The following is a 15,232-nucleotide window of genomic DNA, read 5'->3' as shown; positions in this document are numbered from 1 at the left end:
GGCTTATATGGGTATTTTTCTGTTTCAGGATACTTTATTCTTTCCCATTTGTGGTGCAGTGAGTTATTTAGAATGGTTCTTCTGGTCATGGTCTTTGTGGCCCTCATCAGATGACTGGGTGGACCTATGCAAATATAAGGTGCCTGTGGCCCACCAAAGGGATTGGACTGCTTGTTAGTAATGTAAATAAGGTACATAACACCCTTGTGAGGGTGGGACCATGGAAATAAGGTGTATTTTGTCATTTCTTTAGGCTTAAAATGAACCCTCCCAAAGGCAGTAAGGGGGAATGTCACATCAAGACAGAAGAGCTGGTGGTGGAGTGGGGCGTGTCCTTGGACCCAAGATCCCTGTGCTGGACTCACTGGCAGAGAGACAGTGGCAGCAGAACCAACATGCTGGGAGAAGACAATGGCAGTGGGCTTATCTGCCAGCCCATGGAGTGAGAAATCTGAGTGCCTTTAGGCAGGAGGTTTGCTGGTGAAGTGGGGTGCCCCCAGGTTAACTTATCGGCAGAGCTAAAAGAGCTTTTTAACACTTGCCTGAGCAGGTCAGAGGCCAGTCTGAGGGCTAAAGAGAGAAGTGCAGTGCTGAGGGGAGACTGTCCTGATTGAAGAATTGTATCCTCAGTGTTCCTGAACCTGCATTATAACCTGATGCTTCCCTAATAAACCCCGTAATTGTCAGTATTGTCCGTGAGTTCTTTGTGGCCATGAATCACAGAGCCCAGCAGAGAAGTAGTGAGTACCATGGGAAGGATGTTTAGTGTCAGAACTGGTAAAAATGTTGGAGGATGATGGTATGTCTAACTTCATAGGAATAAGCCTTGAACTGCTGATGGTGATTCTGTCTCCCCCACATGAAGTTGTAGGTCAGAAGATGCTGCCCCTATGCCCTTTCTATACCACTGATGTGACATTTTATTTATCATAAGCTTTGCAAAACTGCACTTCATATAGCAAATATTGTTGCAAGAAATTGTATGGAAATTTGCTAACTTTATTTTAAAAAATACCAATTATAGACTCAAATAAAATGTTCACTTTAATATTTACTACACAAATGTTTACTTACACTTACCAGAAAATTATAGGACAATTTGTGCATATTACATTCATATTACTATCCATATAAGAACAAATATACATAACCATTTATTCAACTCTATCAGGATAACACACAAGATTTTTGTTTTAGACTTTCTAGTTAAAAAGAAACATCAAATAATGAAAATGAATGTTCAAAGCTTTAATATTAATATGTAGAATAAAAATGATTTCTAAATGTCTTACATTTTGATAACTTTGAATTACACTTATACATTAATATTCCCCAAAATCATAACTTTTAAGAAGGGTCACTGTCAGGGTGAAAATACATATTTTAAACATTTTTTAAAATATGCTATTATTATATGTTTTAACATGTGATTTATTCTTGGCACATGTGGCGTTTTAGAAAGTAAAAATATACTTTGCCAATTTTATGCTATTGCCCAGACAAAAGAGAAAGAGCACAGTCTGGGAAGCAGACAGACCTGTGTTCAAATATCAGGTTTGTGCCCAAAGTTGTGTTGTGTAAACTGGGTCAATTATCTCTTCGCACTGGGCCCAGGATTAAATTAAACAATGAATATTCAAAATGCCTAGCATGAGCACTCAATGAATGATAGATCCTTTCCCCATTCATAATGAAGCAATGGCTAAATATCACAGTTTTGTGTTATGGTACAATATCAAAATGTGAAAAAAAATCAGGAAATTATAACATGTAATCAGTGTGTTTTGAAAAAGTGTACAGTTACTAAATAAGCAAATTCTTCAGCCGGCTTTATTATTTTCTAATAAAACTTAGTGCCTAGCATACCCTGATGAAAAAAAAAAAAGTCATAAATATGATAAAATGGTCAATGATTAAGGACTTTTGGTTTTCTTTTGTGCTACTGATATAAAAATAATGGCTATATTTAAGGCTCATTAAGTGATTGTTTGTAGTTGCCCTGAACCAAAAGTATATTCTTTATGCTACACGATCAATTGAAAGAGACCTACTGCCTTGAATGACCATTATAAAGAAACTCCCATGATATTCTACCTTTGAGCATATCGTGGCATCCTTTCTGACTCTAATAATGGTTCACTGGTGGTATGTGGCAGTACAGCTCATTTGTCATTAAGGATGACTCATACATACACAATCACAACCCCATCTTTCTCATACTAAATATATGGTGCTTGGAAATTACAAGGTTCCTGGAAATTAAATTTAAATTGTCACAGGAATAGGCTACTCTACAAGGCAATACTTACCAGTCTCAGCTCTTTTTCTTTTCTACCTTGACCACTTTAACCTTCAAAAAAACCCTCCTCCAGAACTCTTTTTCTCCCAAACTTTGCACCCCTCCATACATGTCCCTTACACTCATGCATAAATTATATTATCTTCAACTTCTACATATTATTATTCATGTTTTATGTTTGCCTTCAACCTCTAGCTAAAATGTAGTGTTTCAGTTTTTAACCTTCCACAGTGTTTAGCACAGTGCTGTGCATGTGTGTGACTGTGTGTGTATATACGTGTATGTGGTGTGTCTCTGTGTGTATGTATTGAATGAATACAAAGCTAAAGAACCTGGGTGGCTGTAGGGTAGAAAAAATTTCGTAGTTCAGAAATCAAAATCACTGGATTTTACTAATATTAAAAAAAATGATTTCACTATATCAGTTTGATTTTAGGCATGTCAATAATAAAAAGGCAGTGGAAAAAAAAAAAAAAACAGTTTAAAAAACCTTTATGAAGTATTCCAAAAGGTTTGTGACAAGTTATTAAGAGCACCAAACCAAAACCTTTTACTAAATAGTAGTATAACCTTTCCTAAGACTTTAGTCTTTTCATTCCAGACAAAGAATACTGAACAGGAATAGGTGTTGTGAATCAGGATAAAAAAGGCAATTCACTCTCTCAATATCTAATGCACATTTTGCAATTAATTTGAAAAGCCTTCTGTGGTATATATGCATGTCATGTTAAGTAAAAGAATGGTTTGTATCAAAATACTGTAGGTCCCTATAGTTGTTTTGATACTATAAAGTATGATACTTATATTGAAGTTGCTATTTAACAAGAAAAACTTTGTTCATAATAACTGTTTATACTAAAATAGGATATAATAAAAAATTATTCTCAATGTGTATATTTTCAAGTTTGCCTGACAGTGTCCTTTTGAGAATTCTTACCATTTGTACTTAGATTATAAACATTAAAATTTCACTTTTATGACTGAAATTACACTGACATAATAACAAACACAATAAATAGTAGATTTCTACTGAAGCACTTCTGTTCATATTTAAAGCTTTGCAATAAAACAAAACTGTACTTTTCATAAGTAAAATTATACAACATATAATGTATGATATAATTACACAAAGAATAAATAAACAAAGCATAAAAAATTCAGGCCCTAACAGTGGAATATTTTAGCTGTCCTTCTAAATGCTACTTTATATGTTTGTATTGAGTTCTACTGTATTTTAAACCCAAGAAACTTTAATGTTTAAATAATAAACCTAATCCTCACTTATCGACATGTTTAGGTTCCAAAGACCAGGTTATTATGCAAAAATCAGCATTATGCAAAAAGGGAGCATGACCACATCAGATCACAAAATGAAAGATGACTATATGCTTATATCGGAAGCTCTGGTAGTGTAGTGCCTAAAGGCATTTGACTGCTAACCAGAAGGCTGGCTGGTGGTTCAAACCCACCAGCCACTCCTAGGAAGGAAAGTTGGGCAATCTACTTCCCTAGTGATACTGCCTCAGAAACCCAAGGAGGGGTTGCTATGAGTCGGGTCTGACTAAATGGCACATAACAACAACAACAATATCCTTTTAACATTGTCAAAATGCATCATTACATAAATGCCAAAATATGACAATCATGGCCAACTTGACACATAATCTTAACCATCACAGCCAGCAATGCTCTTGCCTTACACCTCAGCATTCATTACTGCCAGACGTACATCTGCTCAAAAAAAGTTTGATAGATTTTTATTGTTGTAAATATGAAATATGCAAAATATGAGATAATCGGTAAGTGAGGAGTAGATCTATACTGAAAATATCAAGTATGGAGTACAAACATAGAACTCTTTCAATATATGCCTTTTTTTCTATGTCATCTAAGGAATAAAATAAGACAAATGGGAGTCAAGAACATTCTTTGTCTTCCTGCAAAATATCTCCTTGCTTCCCCATATACATCTATGTAATTTTTAGGGAAAATATTAAAAGGTGACAAGTTTGGCAAATTATAAGTTTATTCCAGTGGTTTCTTAGTTGGAACAAAAGAAAAATTTTAAACAAGGTATTTCCTTTTTTGGCTTATTCATTCTCAATTATTTTCTCTAATATACAGTAGCAATATAAAAGCACTTCTTGAAATGCTTACTTTAAATCATTTTAAACAGCACAACATGAGTTGGATTAATACAGAATCAGTCAAAATAGAGTATCAATATAGATACTAGGGTGAGGATCTAGAATTTGCTACACGAAGGGCTAAACTTGCAAGAGATCGCATGGCAAAAGTAGAGACTCTGTGACATATACCAGCTTTTGAAATATAGTTGGAAGCCAATCGAAAAAGCCTTTCAGCACCAAAGGTATTAAAGTGACCAGGGAGCACCTTCTCTACCAGACCTCTGTCCACTAATTCTATCAGACGTTCACAGGTTCCAACATAGTCACTTATTCTGCTGTACGGAAGCCAGTCAATCAGTGATCCATCATATAGGACGTCTCCACTGAAGAGAATCTTTCGGTCTTTGTCATGTAAGCAAATACTGCCCCTGGAGTGTCCTGGCATGTGCATAACAGTAAGCTGTCTGTCACCAAGGTTGATCACATCTCCTATAAATGGAAACAGAGTTTACAGATAAACAAAATGCACACTTCACTCATGTGAGGAATACAAGAACATGAAATGGTTTTAAAGAGGTTGGGACAGATGCCCTTATTTTATTTCATCATATTGCTTAATGATGATTTTAATATAAGTTGGTTATATTTCCTTTCTATTGTTTGCTAGACCAGTGTTTGCCAAAGTGAGCAAAGTATAACACTAGATCTGCAGGTTGTTATGACATGTAAAGGAAGAAGAGAAGGAACTCTGGTTGTTGCAATGGTTAAAGCATTTGACTGCTAACCAAAAGGTTGGTTATTTGAACCCACCAGCTGCTCTGCAGGAGAAAGATGAGGCAGTCTGCTTTCATAAAGATTTACAGCCTTGGAAACCCTATGGGGGCAGTTCTACTCTGCCCTAAAGGGTCACTATGAGTTGGAATTGACTTTACAGTAGTAGGTGGATGAGTGAGTGGTCAAATAATTTTGGGAACCTTTGCTTCAAAGAAAATTAAGCATCTCTCTTTAAGACTTCTTAAAGATTTTAATATGCTAATGTAAACACCTATGGAAGCAACAGTCAAGAGATCAAACAATGGGCTACATTGGGCAAATCTGTTGCAAAAGATCTCTTTAAATCTTTAAAGTGTTTAAGAGCAATGATGTCACTTTGAAGACTAAGATGTGCCTGACCCAAGCTACGGTATTTTCAATTGCCTCCTATACATGTGAGAGCTGGACAATGATAAAGGAAGACTGCAAAACAACAACAACAACAACAACAACAACAAAAACAATGCATTTGATTTGTGGTGGTGGTGAAGAATACTCAATGTACCATGGATGGCTAAAAGAACAAACAAATCTGTCTTGGAGGAGTATAGCCAGAATGCTCCTTAGAAGTGAGAATGGCCAGACTTTGACTTATACTTTGATCATGTTGTCAGAAGGGATCAGTCTATGGAGAAAGATATCATGCTTGGTAAATTAGAGGGTCAGCAAAAAAGTCGAAGACCCTCAACAACCTAGATTGACACAGGGGCTGTGACAATGGGCTCAAGCATAGCAACAATTGTGAGGATGGTGTGGGACTGGGCAGTGTTTCATTCTGTTTTACACAGGGTTGCTATGAGTTGAAATCAACTCGATGGCACCTAATAACAACAAACAATGCATACTAAGAATATTTAAGAGATAGTTGTAGAGTTTTTCAAACTTATTTGACCACTAAACTTTTATTTTTCAGAACATAGCAGTACCCTGTTGATAAAATTTATAAATGCCAGTCTAGCGACTCGACGACACACAACAACAACAACAACAACAGTCTAGTGAAGGGTATTATTTTTTTGGTCTTTGTGTCACCATGAGAACTAGGATTTGAGGATGCAGTGCAAATGCTGCTACTGTGGCTACTGTTATTGTTGTAATAACAGTATGACCCAGGACTGTCATGGCTTCTGTCAGAATCCATTAAACTGTGGCCAGCTAACTTGCTAGTCTGCAAGTAGGGTAAAATGTCCTCTTCATAGTTCTTGAACCCTGTTGTCCAATAATCGATTTCAACTCATAGCAACCCTGTAGGACAGAGTAGAACTGCCTCCATAGCATTTCCTAGGCTGTAATCTTCATGGGAGCAGACTCACTTCTTTCTCCCATGGAAAAGTTGGGGGGTTCAAACTGCCAACCTCTTGGTTGGCAGCCAAGCCATGAACAACTATACCACTAGGTCTGGTTCTTGATAGGGAGAAAATGGAGCTATACGTGTACAAAATTGTTGTTATGCTGTAATTAAATCAGTACTAACTCAATGTAAAATGATAAAGTTTCATATTATAATCTCTAATGCAAACATGCACAAAAACAGTGTAATATAACTTGTTGAATACAAATGAAGACAGTAAAGGAAAAGCAGAGGGATAAAAAAGAAATAACACATAAGGAAAAAAAAACATAAAAATTGAAAACCTAACTCAATCCAATCATATCAATCATTCCTTTAAATATGAATGGACTAAATGTGCCAAACAGAGGCAGACACTGATAGACTGGAGAAAAAAAGCAAGATTCAATTATTTGTAGTCGACAAGAAAAACAAAAGCAAGTTGAAAAAGTTATACCATGTAAATATTAACCATGAGAGAACTAGCTTGGCCATACTAATATCAGGGAAAATAGACTTTTAGGAACTGAATATTACTAAAGACAGCTAAGCAAGACAAACTTGTCTGTCAGTTTGTCGTACTACTGTGGCTTGTGTGTTGTTGTGAGGCTTGAGGCTGTGCCACTGGTGCTTCAAGTGCCAGCAGGGTTGCACATAGTGCACAGGTTTCAGTGCAGCTTATAGACTGAGACAGACTAGAAAAAGGAAGAGGCCATCCACTTCTCAAAGAATTGGCCAGGGAAAACCTTATGAATAGCAGAGAAACAATGTCTGACACATTACTGCACAACTTTCCAAATAGCTCAGAAACATTATCCAATACAGTGGAGGGTGAAGAGCCCCTTAGGTCAGAAGGCTTTCAAAATATGAGTAGGAAAGAGCTGAATCATCAGAGTAGAACCAACATAACTGATATGGATAGAACAAAGCTTTCAAGACCTCCATTTGCTGACGTGGCATGACTCAAACTGAGGAGAAACAGCTGCAAACATCCATAGGAACATGGAATGTACGAAGTATGAATCTAGGAAAATCAGAAGTTGTCAAAAATTAGATGGAACGCATAAAGATTGATATCTTAGGCATTAGTGAGCTAAAATGGACCGGTTTTGACCATTTTGAATCAGACAACCATATGATCTACGATGCTGGGAATGACAATTTAAAGAGGAATGGCGTGGCATTCATCATCACAAAGGATGTTTCAAGGTCTGTCCTGAAGTACAATGCTGCCAGTGATAGGATAATATCCATACACCTACAAGGAAGACCAGTTAATATGAGTCTTATTTAAATTTATGCACCAACCACCAAAGCCAAAGATGAGGAAATTGAAGATGTTTAGCAATTTATGCAGTCTGAAATTGACCAAACATGCATTCAAGATGTGTTATCACTGGTGACTGGAATGCAAAAGTTGGAAACAAAGAAGAATCGCCAGTAGTTGGAAAATTTGGCCTTGGTGATAGAAATAACATTGGAGATCTCATGACAGAATTTTGCAAGACCAACAACGTATTCATTGCAAACACCTTTTTTCAACAACATAAACGGCTGCTATATACATGGGCTTGACCAGATGGAGTACAGAGGAATCAGACTGACTACAGCTGTGGCAAGAGGCAATGGAAAAGCTCACTATCTTCAGCCAAAACAGGGCAGGAGCCCATATGCAAGTTCAACTTCAAGTTGAAGACAATTAAAAGAAGTCCACGAGAACCAAAATATGATCTCGAATATATCCCTCCTGAATTTAGAGACCATCTAAAGAATAGATTTGATGCGTTGAACATCAGTGAGATTGAAAACCAGAAGAATTGTGGGATGTCATCAAGAACATCATTCATGAGGAAAGCAAGAGGTCATTAAAAAGATAAGAAAAGAAGACAAGACCAAAATGGATGTCAGAAGAGACTATGAAACTTGCCCTTGAATGGAGAGTAGCTAAAGCAAATGGAACACACAAGATAAAAAAGCTAAACAGAAGATTTCAAAGAGCAGATTGAGCAGACAAAGCCAATTACTATAATGAAATGTGCAAATATCTGGAGTTAGAAAACCAAAAGGAAAGAACATGCTTGGAATTGCTCAAGCTGAAAGAGTTGAGGAAAAAAATTAAGCCTCAAGTTGCAATACTGAAAGATTCTATGGTCAAAATATTGAATGATGAAGGAAACATCAAAAGAAGATGGAAGGAATATGCAGAGTCACTGTACCAAAAAGAACTGGTTGATGTTCATTTCTTTTAGGAGGTGGCGTATGATCAAGAACCAGTGGTATTGAAGGAAGAAAACAAAGCTGAACTGAAGGAATTGGCTGTTTATTTGTGTTTTATTGACTATGTAGAAGCATTTGATTGTGTGGATTGTAACAAATTGTGGATAACATTGAAAAAAATGGGAATTCCAGAACACTTAATTGTACTCATAAGGAAACTATACATAGACCAGGAGGCTGTTGTTCAAACAGAACAAGGGGACATTGCATGGTTTAAAATCAAGAAGGGAGTGCATCAGGGTTGTATCCTTTCCCCATACTTACTCAATCTATATGCTGAGTAAATAAACCAAGAAGCTGGACTATATGAAGAAGAACATGGCAGGATTGGAGGAAGGCTAATTAACAACCTGCGATACACTGACAACACAACTTTGCTTGCTGAAAGTGAGGATGACTTAAAGCAGTTACTGAGGAAGATTGAAGAATATAGTCTGCAATATGGATTACATCTCAATATAAAGAAAACAAAAATGCTCACAAGTGGACCTATAAGCAGCATCATGATAAATGGAGAAAAGATTGAAGTTGTCTAAGAGCTCACATTGCTTGGTCCTACAATCGACACCAAGGGAAGCAGCAGGCAGGTCATTAGATGATGTATAGCATTGGATGAATTGGCTGCAAGGGACCTCTTTCAAGTGCTGAGGAGCAGTGATGTCTTCTTGAAGACTAAGGTACACCTGACACAAGCCATGATATTTCCAATCGCCTCATATGCATGTGAGAACTGGACAATGAATAAAGAAGACCAAAGAATTGATGCTTTTGAGATGTGGTGCTGGCGAAGAATGCTGAAAGTACCATGGACTGCTAAAAGAACTAACAAATCTGTCCTGGAGGAAATGCAGCCAGAATGCTCCTTGGAAGAATGGCCAGACTTCGTCTCACCTACATTGGTCATGTTGTCAGACAGGACCATTTCCTGGAGAAGGATATCATGCTTGGTAAGGTGGAGGGTCGATGAGGGAGGGGAAGGTCCTCAACGAGATGGATTCACACAGTGGCTGTGGCTATGGGGTCAAGTATAGCGGGGATCGTGGAGCTGGCGTGGGACCGGGCAGTGTTTCATTCTGCTGTGCACAGGGTTGCTATGAGTCAGAGGCAACTCAATGGCACATAACAACAACATTACTAAAGAAATAAGATATATTTTATATGGCAATATATTAGGTGAATATATCAAGAAAATGTAAGAAGTGTAACTATATATGTACCTAAAACAGACATCCAGAACATATGAAGCAAAACCCAGCAGAACTGAAGTAAAAATAAAGAATTATGATTGAAGATTTCAATACTTCTCTCTTATTAATTGATAAAATAAGTAAACAGAAAATAGTGAATGATACAGAAGACCTCAACAACACTATCATAAAGTGATATAACCTGATTTAACATATATTACGTGCTTCACTCTAAAACTGCAGAGTACACATTTTTTTTCTTCGCACATGGAATATTCACCAGGGCAGACAGATCATATGCTAGGCCAGAAAGAAAGTCTTGATAAATGTAAAAGAAACAAAATCATACAAAGCTTGTTCTCTGATCACAACATAATTAAATTAGAAATCAATTAACAAATATGAGAAATCTCCAAATATATACAAAATGAACAACACACTTCTCCGTAACTCATGGATCAAAGAAGAAATCACAAGGTGAATTAGGAAATATCTTGAATTGGAGTGAATGAAAATGAAACCAAAACATCAAAATTTGTGAAATGCAGCTGGTAAGTGCTTAGAAGGAAATGTATTGCTTTAAATGTTTATTTTATAAAGGATTAAATGTTTAAAATTAATGACCAAGGTTTCTACTTTAAGGAATTAGAAAAATAAGAACAAATCAAATACAAAAATAAACAAGTAAGAAATAATATTTTAAGTATAAATTATGTTTTATAAAAATTATTTTTTAAAGTATTACTTTATAAAATTACTTAAAAATTTATTTAATAATTTTTAAATAAATTATTATAAAATAAGTCTTTAGTAATAAAGACCAGAGAAAAAAAAAAAAAAGAAACAAAATTCAATAGAGAAAACAAATGAAACCAATAGTTTGTTCTTCAAAAAGAGCAACAAATTGGTACACTTTCTCTAGACAAATTAAGAAAAAATTGGAGAAGATATAAATCACCAAAATCAGGACTGAAAGAGGAGACAGGCTCTAAAGAAATTATAAGTAGCATTAGAGAATATTATGAACAACTTTAACCCAACAAATTTGATGATATATACAGTTAAATTCTTAGAAAGACGTAAACTATGACAATTGATCCCAGAAGAAATAGGAAATATAAATAGATGTGTATCAAATAAAGAAATGGAATTAATTATTTAGAATCCTTCCACAAAGAATAATCTAAGTTCAGTGATGGCTTCATTGGTGAATTCTATCATACATTTAAGAAAGGGATAATACCAACTCTATATAAACACTTTAAAAAAACACATGAGAGAAAATTTTCCATCTCAAGTACATGAGGCCAATATTTCCCTGATAACAAGGGCAGAAAAAGATAAGAAAAGGAAATTACCGACCAATTTCCCTAATAAAAATAATCTCAAAATTCTTAACAAAATATTGGCAAATTGAATCCAGTAGCTTATAAACAAGATAACCACATGAGTTTTATCCTAAGAATGCAAGTTTGTATTAATTTCTAAAAATAAATTAATGTAATACACTATTTAAATAAAATAAAGGGTAAAACCCATATGACCATCTCAACAGATGTAGGAAAAGCATTTAACAAAATACAATCTTCATTCATGATAAACTTCTAGCAAACAAGGAATAGGAGGACAAGTCTTAATCTTGATAAAGGGCATCTATATAAAACCTACAGTTAATATCTTACTGACTAGAATGATTGAATTATTTCCATCTAAGATCAGGAATAAGGTAAAGATGTCTATTTTCATCATTTCTATTAAATAGTGGATGGAGAGTAGTCAATGCAATCAGCCAAGAAAAAGAAAGCAAAATCATACAGATTGGAAAATAAAAAGTAAATCTGTCTTTATGCACAAACAAGATGATCTTACATGTGTAAGAAATGCTACAAAATTTAGGAAATTAAAACTAAAACAAGTTTAGTAATGTTGCAGGATATAAGATCAATGTGTAAATATCAATTGTATTTCTAGAATATTTTTAAAAAAATATTCCATTCACAATAGAATCAAAAATAATAAAATACTTAAGAAGCAATTTAACAAATATATCTATACATTGTCTACTGAAAACTACACAATCATTGTTGAGAGAAATTATAGCTGAGATATGCAATGTTAATTGCCAGGAAAATTCAATACTGTCAAAATGATGATGTCATGGATTGAACTGTGTCTCATCCAAATATGTACTGTACTCCATCTTTGTCATGTTAATGAGACAGGATTACAGTTGGGTGTGTCTTGAGTGAATCTCTTACAAAATATAAAAGGAGATTAAGCAAGGCAAGATAGGGGAAGATAGATGCCAAGCCACATGGAGATCCAAGGAACCAGGAAACAGAAACTGAAGAGAACTATCCTGCTCGAGAACCGACAGAGAGAAAGCCTTCCCCTAAAGCCAGCACCCTGAATTTGGATTTATAGCTTCATAAACTGTGAGAAAATAAATCTGTCTGTTAATGCCACCCACCTTTGATATTACTATTATAAAACCAAACTCACTGCCCTCAAATTGATTCTGACTCACAGCAACCTCCACTGGGTTTCCAAGGTGGTAAATCTTTACAGAAGTAGATTGCCCAGTCCTCCTTTCGCAGAGTGGCTGGTAGGTTTGAACCACCAACCTTCTGATTAGCATAACCAAATAATTAAGATAGTTTATCCCATTTTTTTCCACAGCAGCACTGTCCAGCAGAATATTCTGCAAAGACTGAAATATTCTGTGTTAACACTGTACAATACAGTACTCACAAGTCACATTGTAGCTAATGAGCATTTGAAATGAGGCTGGTGGAACTAAGAGACCAAATTTTTAATTTATAAATTTTTATTTATATAGACACATATGGAGATTTGCTACTGTATTGCTTAACACAGTTCCGTAGATTCAATACATCCTCAATCAAAATCTCAACATGTGTTTTTGTAGAAGGAAAATCTGCCTCTATAGGGGCCAATATGCCCATGACCATGTATAGGGTTGGCAGATGATGTTCCTACATGTGTATTTGTAAGTGCTGTAAGAATGTCTGGGTTTGTAGTAGAGCTGACAAGGGACAAGTTTGTGGTGGCTTCTCAGCCACAGCCAGATAATCTGAGGGAGTGAGTAGTTGGACCTGTGGGCTTGGAACCATGGTTGCAGAGAACACCCAGTTCAATTGGCACAATTGAGTTTGTCAGTTTGTTGTACTGTGGTGGCTTACATGTTGCTGTGAAGCTGGAGGCTATGCCACTGGTATTTTAAATACCAGCAGGGTCACCCAGGGTGGACAGGTTTCAGCAGAGCTTCCAGACTAAGACAGACTCAGAAGAAGGAGGGGGCCATCCACTTCTCAAAGAACTGGCCAGAGAAAAATTGGCATAAAACACTACAAAAAAACACTGTTCTACATTCTACTTTGGTGAGTAGCGACTGGGGTCTTAAAAGCTTGTAAGTCACCATCTAGATGCAACAATGGGTCTCTCCTTGTCCAGAGCAAAGAAGAATGAAGAAAACCAAAGACGAATGGAAATAATTAGTCCAAGGGACTAGGATACCATGTGATCCTCAGCCTATAAGACCATGAGACAAGAAAAACTAGATGGTGACTGGCTACCCCTGTCAACCACTTGGAGGGGGATTGGTGCAGATCTTGAATAGAGTGGGAAAACAAAGTGGAAAACTCAAAATCATAAAGACCAGGTTTGCTGGTCTGGTAGAGCCTGGTAAGACCCCTGAGACTATGACCCCTTGTTACCTTATAGGTCTGGAATTGAACTCAATCCTGTGGCTTCCAGCCAAACAATAGAGAGGCATATGGGGTGAACATTTACATCTAGTAGAGATACATTCCTTGGAGTGATCAATCGATCAAGGGTGGGAGAACAGAAGGGCAGTGTTTGCACAGGGAGATAGCTCAGGGGTGGGAGTGCATGGGAAGGAAGGTCATAGGGAAGAGGTAACTATAGGGAAGAAATGGGAAGAGAGCTGTTATACTGTGGGAAATTGAAGTCAATATCATGAAACGAAGTGTATATGAATTTCGGCGTGGAGAATGAATTTGCTCTGTAAACTTTCACCCGAATCATAATAAAAATTTAAAAGAAAATAAAATCTGCCTCTAAAATTTATATAGAAATGTAAAGGACCTAGAATAACAAAAAAATTTTTGAAAAAAAGGAACCAAGTTGGAGGACTTAATATTACCTTTCAATCATTAGTATAAAGCTATAGTAATTAAGAAAGCATGGGGCTTGTGAACAGCAGGCATATAATCAGTAGCAGAGACTAGAAAGTCCAGAAATAGATGTTCACATATTTGGTGAAAGGAATTTTTAAAAAGGTGCTAACCAAGGTAATTCAATAGTAAAGGACAACCTTTTCAAAATATTGAGTCTGAACACTTTGGATATCCATTCATAGGCAAAACAAACAAATCTCAACTGTTACAATATTGATAAAAATGAACTCAAAATATATTACAGACTAAATGTGAGAGCTAAAATTACAAAACATCTAGAAAAAAATATAGGAGAAAATCTTTGTGATCTTGAATTACACACAGAGTTCTTAGGAATGATACAAAAAGTACAAAATATAAGGGGAAAAATGAATGGATTCTATCCAGATTAAAACCTTTCATGCTTCAAAAGATACAACTAAAAAAAAGAAAAAGAAAGCCACACACTGGAAAAAAAAATATGTAACACATATATCTAACAAAGGACTTATGTCCATGATATATAAATAACTCTAAAAACCAATAAAAAGACAAAGAACTCCTTTAAAAAATGGAAAAAACACTATCAACAGATGATTGGATAAAGAAAATGTGGTAATACATATAACAGGATATATATTCATTTATAAAGAGCAGTGTTCTGATACAAGCTATGACATGGATAAACCTTGAAAACACTGTGCTGAGTGAAATGAGTTAGTCACAAAAAGACAACATTGTATGAGTTCACTTATGAAATATCTAGGATAGGCAAATGCATAGATACAAATGTTTGTTAGTGGTTACAAGGGTCTGGGGGAAGGGAAGAATGATGAGTCATTGTTTAAGGAATATTCTATTTGGACTGATGACATAGTTGTGGAAATAGATAATGGAAATGGCTGCATAACATGGTGAATGTAATTAATTTGAGAGTTGGACTCTTGCTGTTGTTGTTAAGTGCCGTCGAGTCGTTTCCGACTCATAGCGACCCCATG

The 15,232-nt window shown here is 35.8% G+C and overlaps 1 protein-coding gene across 1 annotated transcript in view; it reads right to left on the bottom strand.

The window, feature by feature from the left end:
- Positions 1-4,531: 4,531 nt before the first annotated feature.
- MBLAC2 (metallo-beta-lactamase domain containing 2) overlaps positions 4,532-15,232 on the bottom strand; it is a 33,458-nt gene continuing 22,757 nt past the window's right edge. The window contains exon 2 of the mRNA XM_007943377.1: positions 4,532-4,917. Within this exon, the coding sequence (XP_007941568.1) occupies positions 4,532-4,917 (386 nt within the window). The remainder of the gene's footprint in view (positions 4,918-15,232) is intronic.

Source organism: Orycteropus afer, unplaced genomic scaffold (assembly GCF_000298275.1).
Source record: "Orycteropus afer afer isolate SDZICR_OR568_19922 unplaced genomic scaffold, OryAfe1.0 scaffold00105, whole genome shotgun sequence".
NCBI lineage: Eukaryota > Metazoa > Chordata > Mammalia > Tubulidentata > Orycteropodidae > Orycteropus > Orycteropus afer.
The sequence above is the reverse complement of the archived record's forward strand: the minus strand, read 5'-3'. Positions and strand labels throughout refer to the sequence as shown.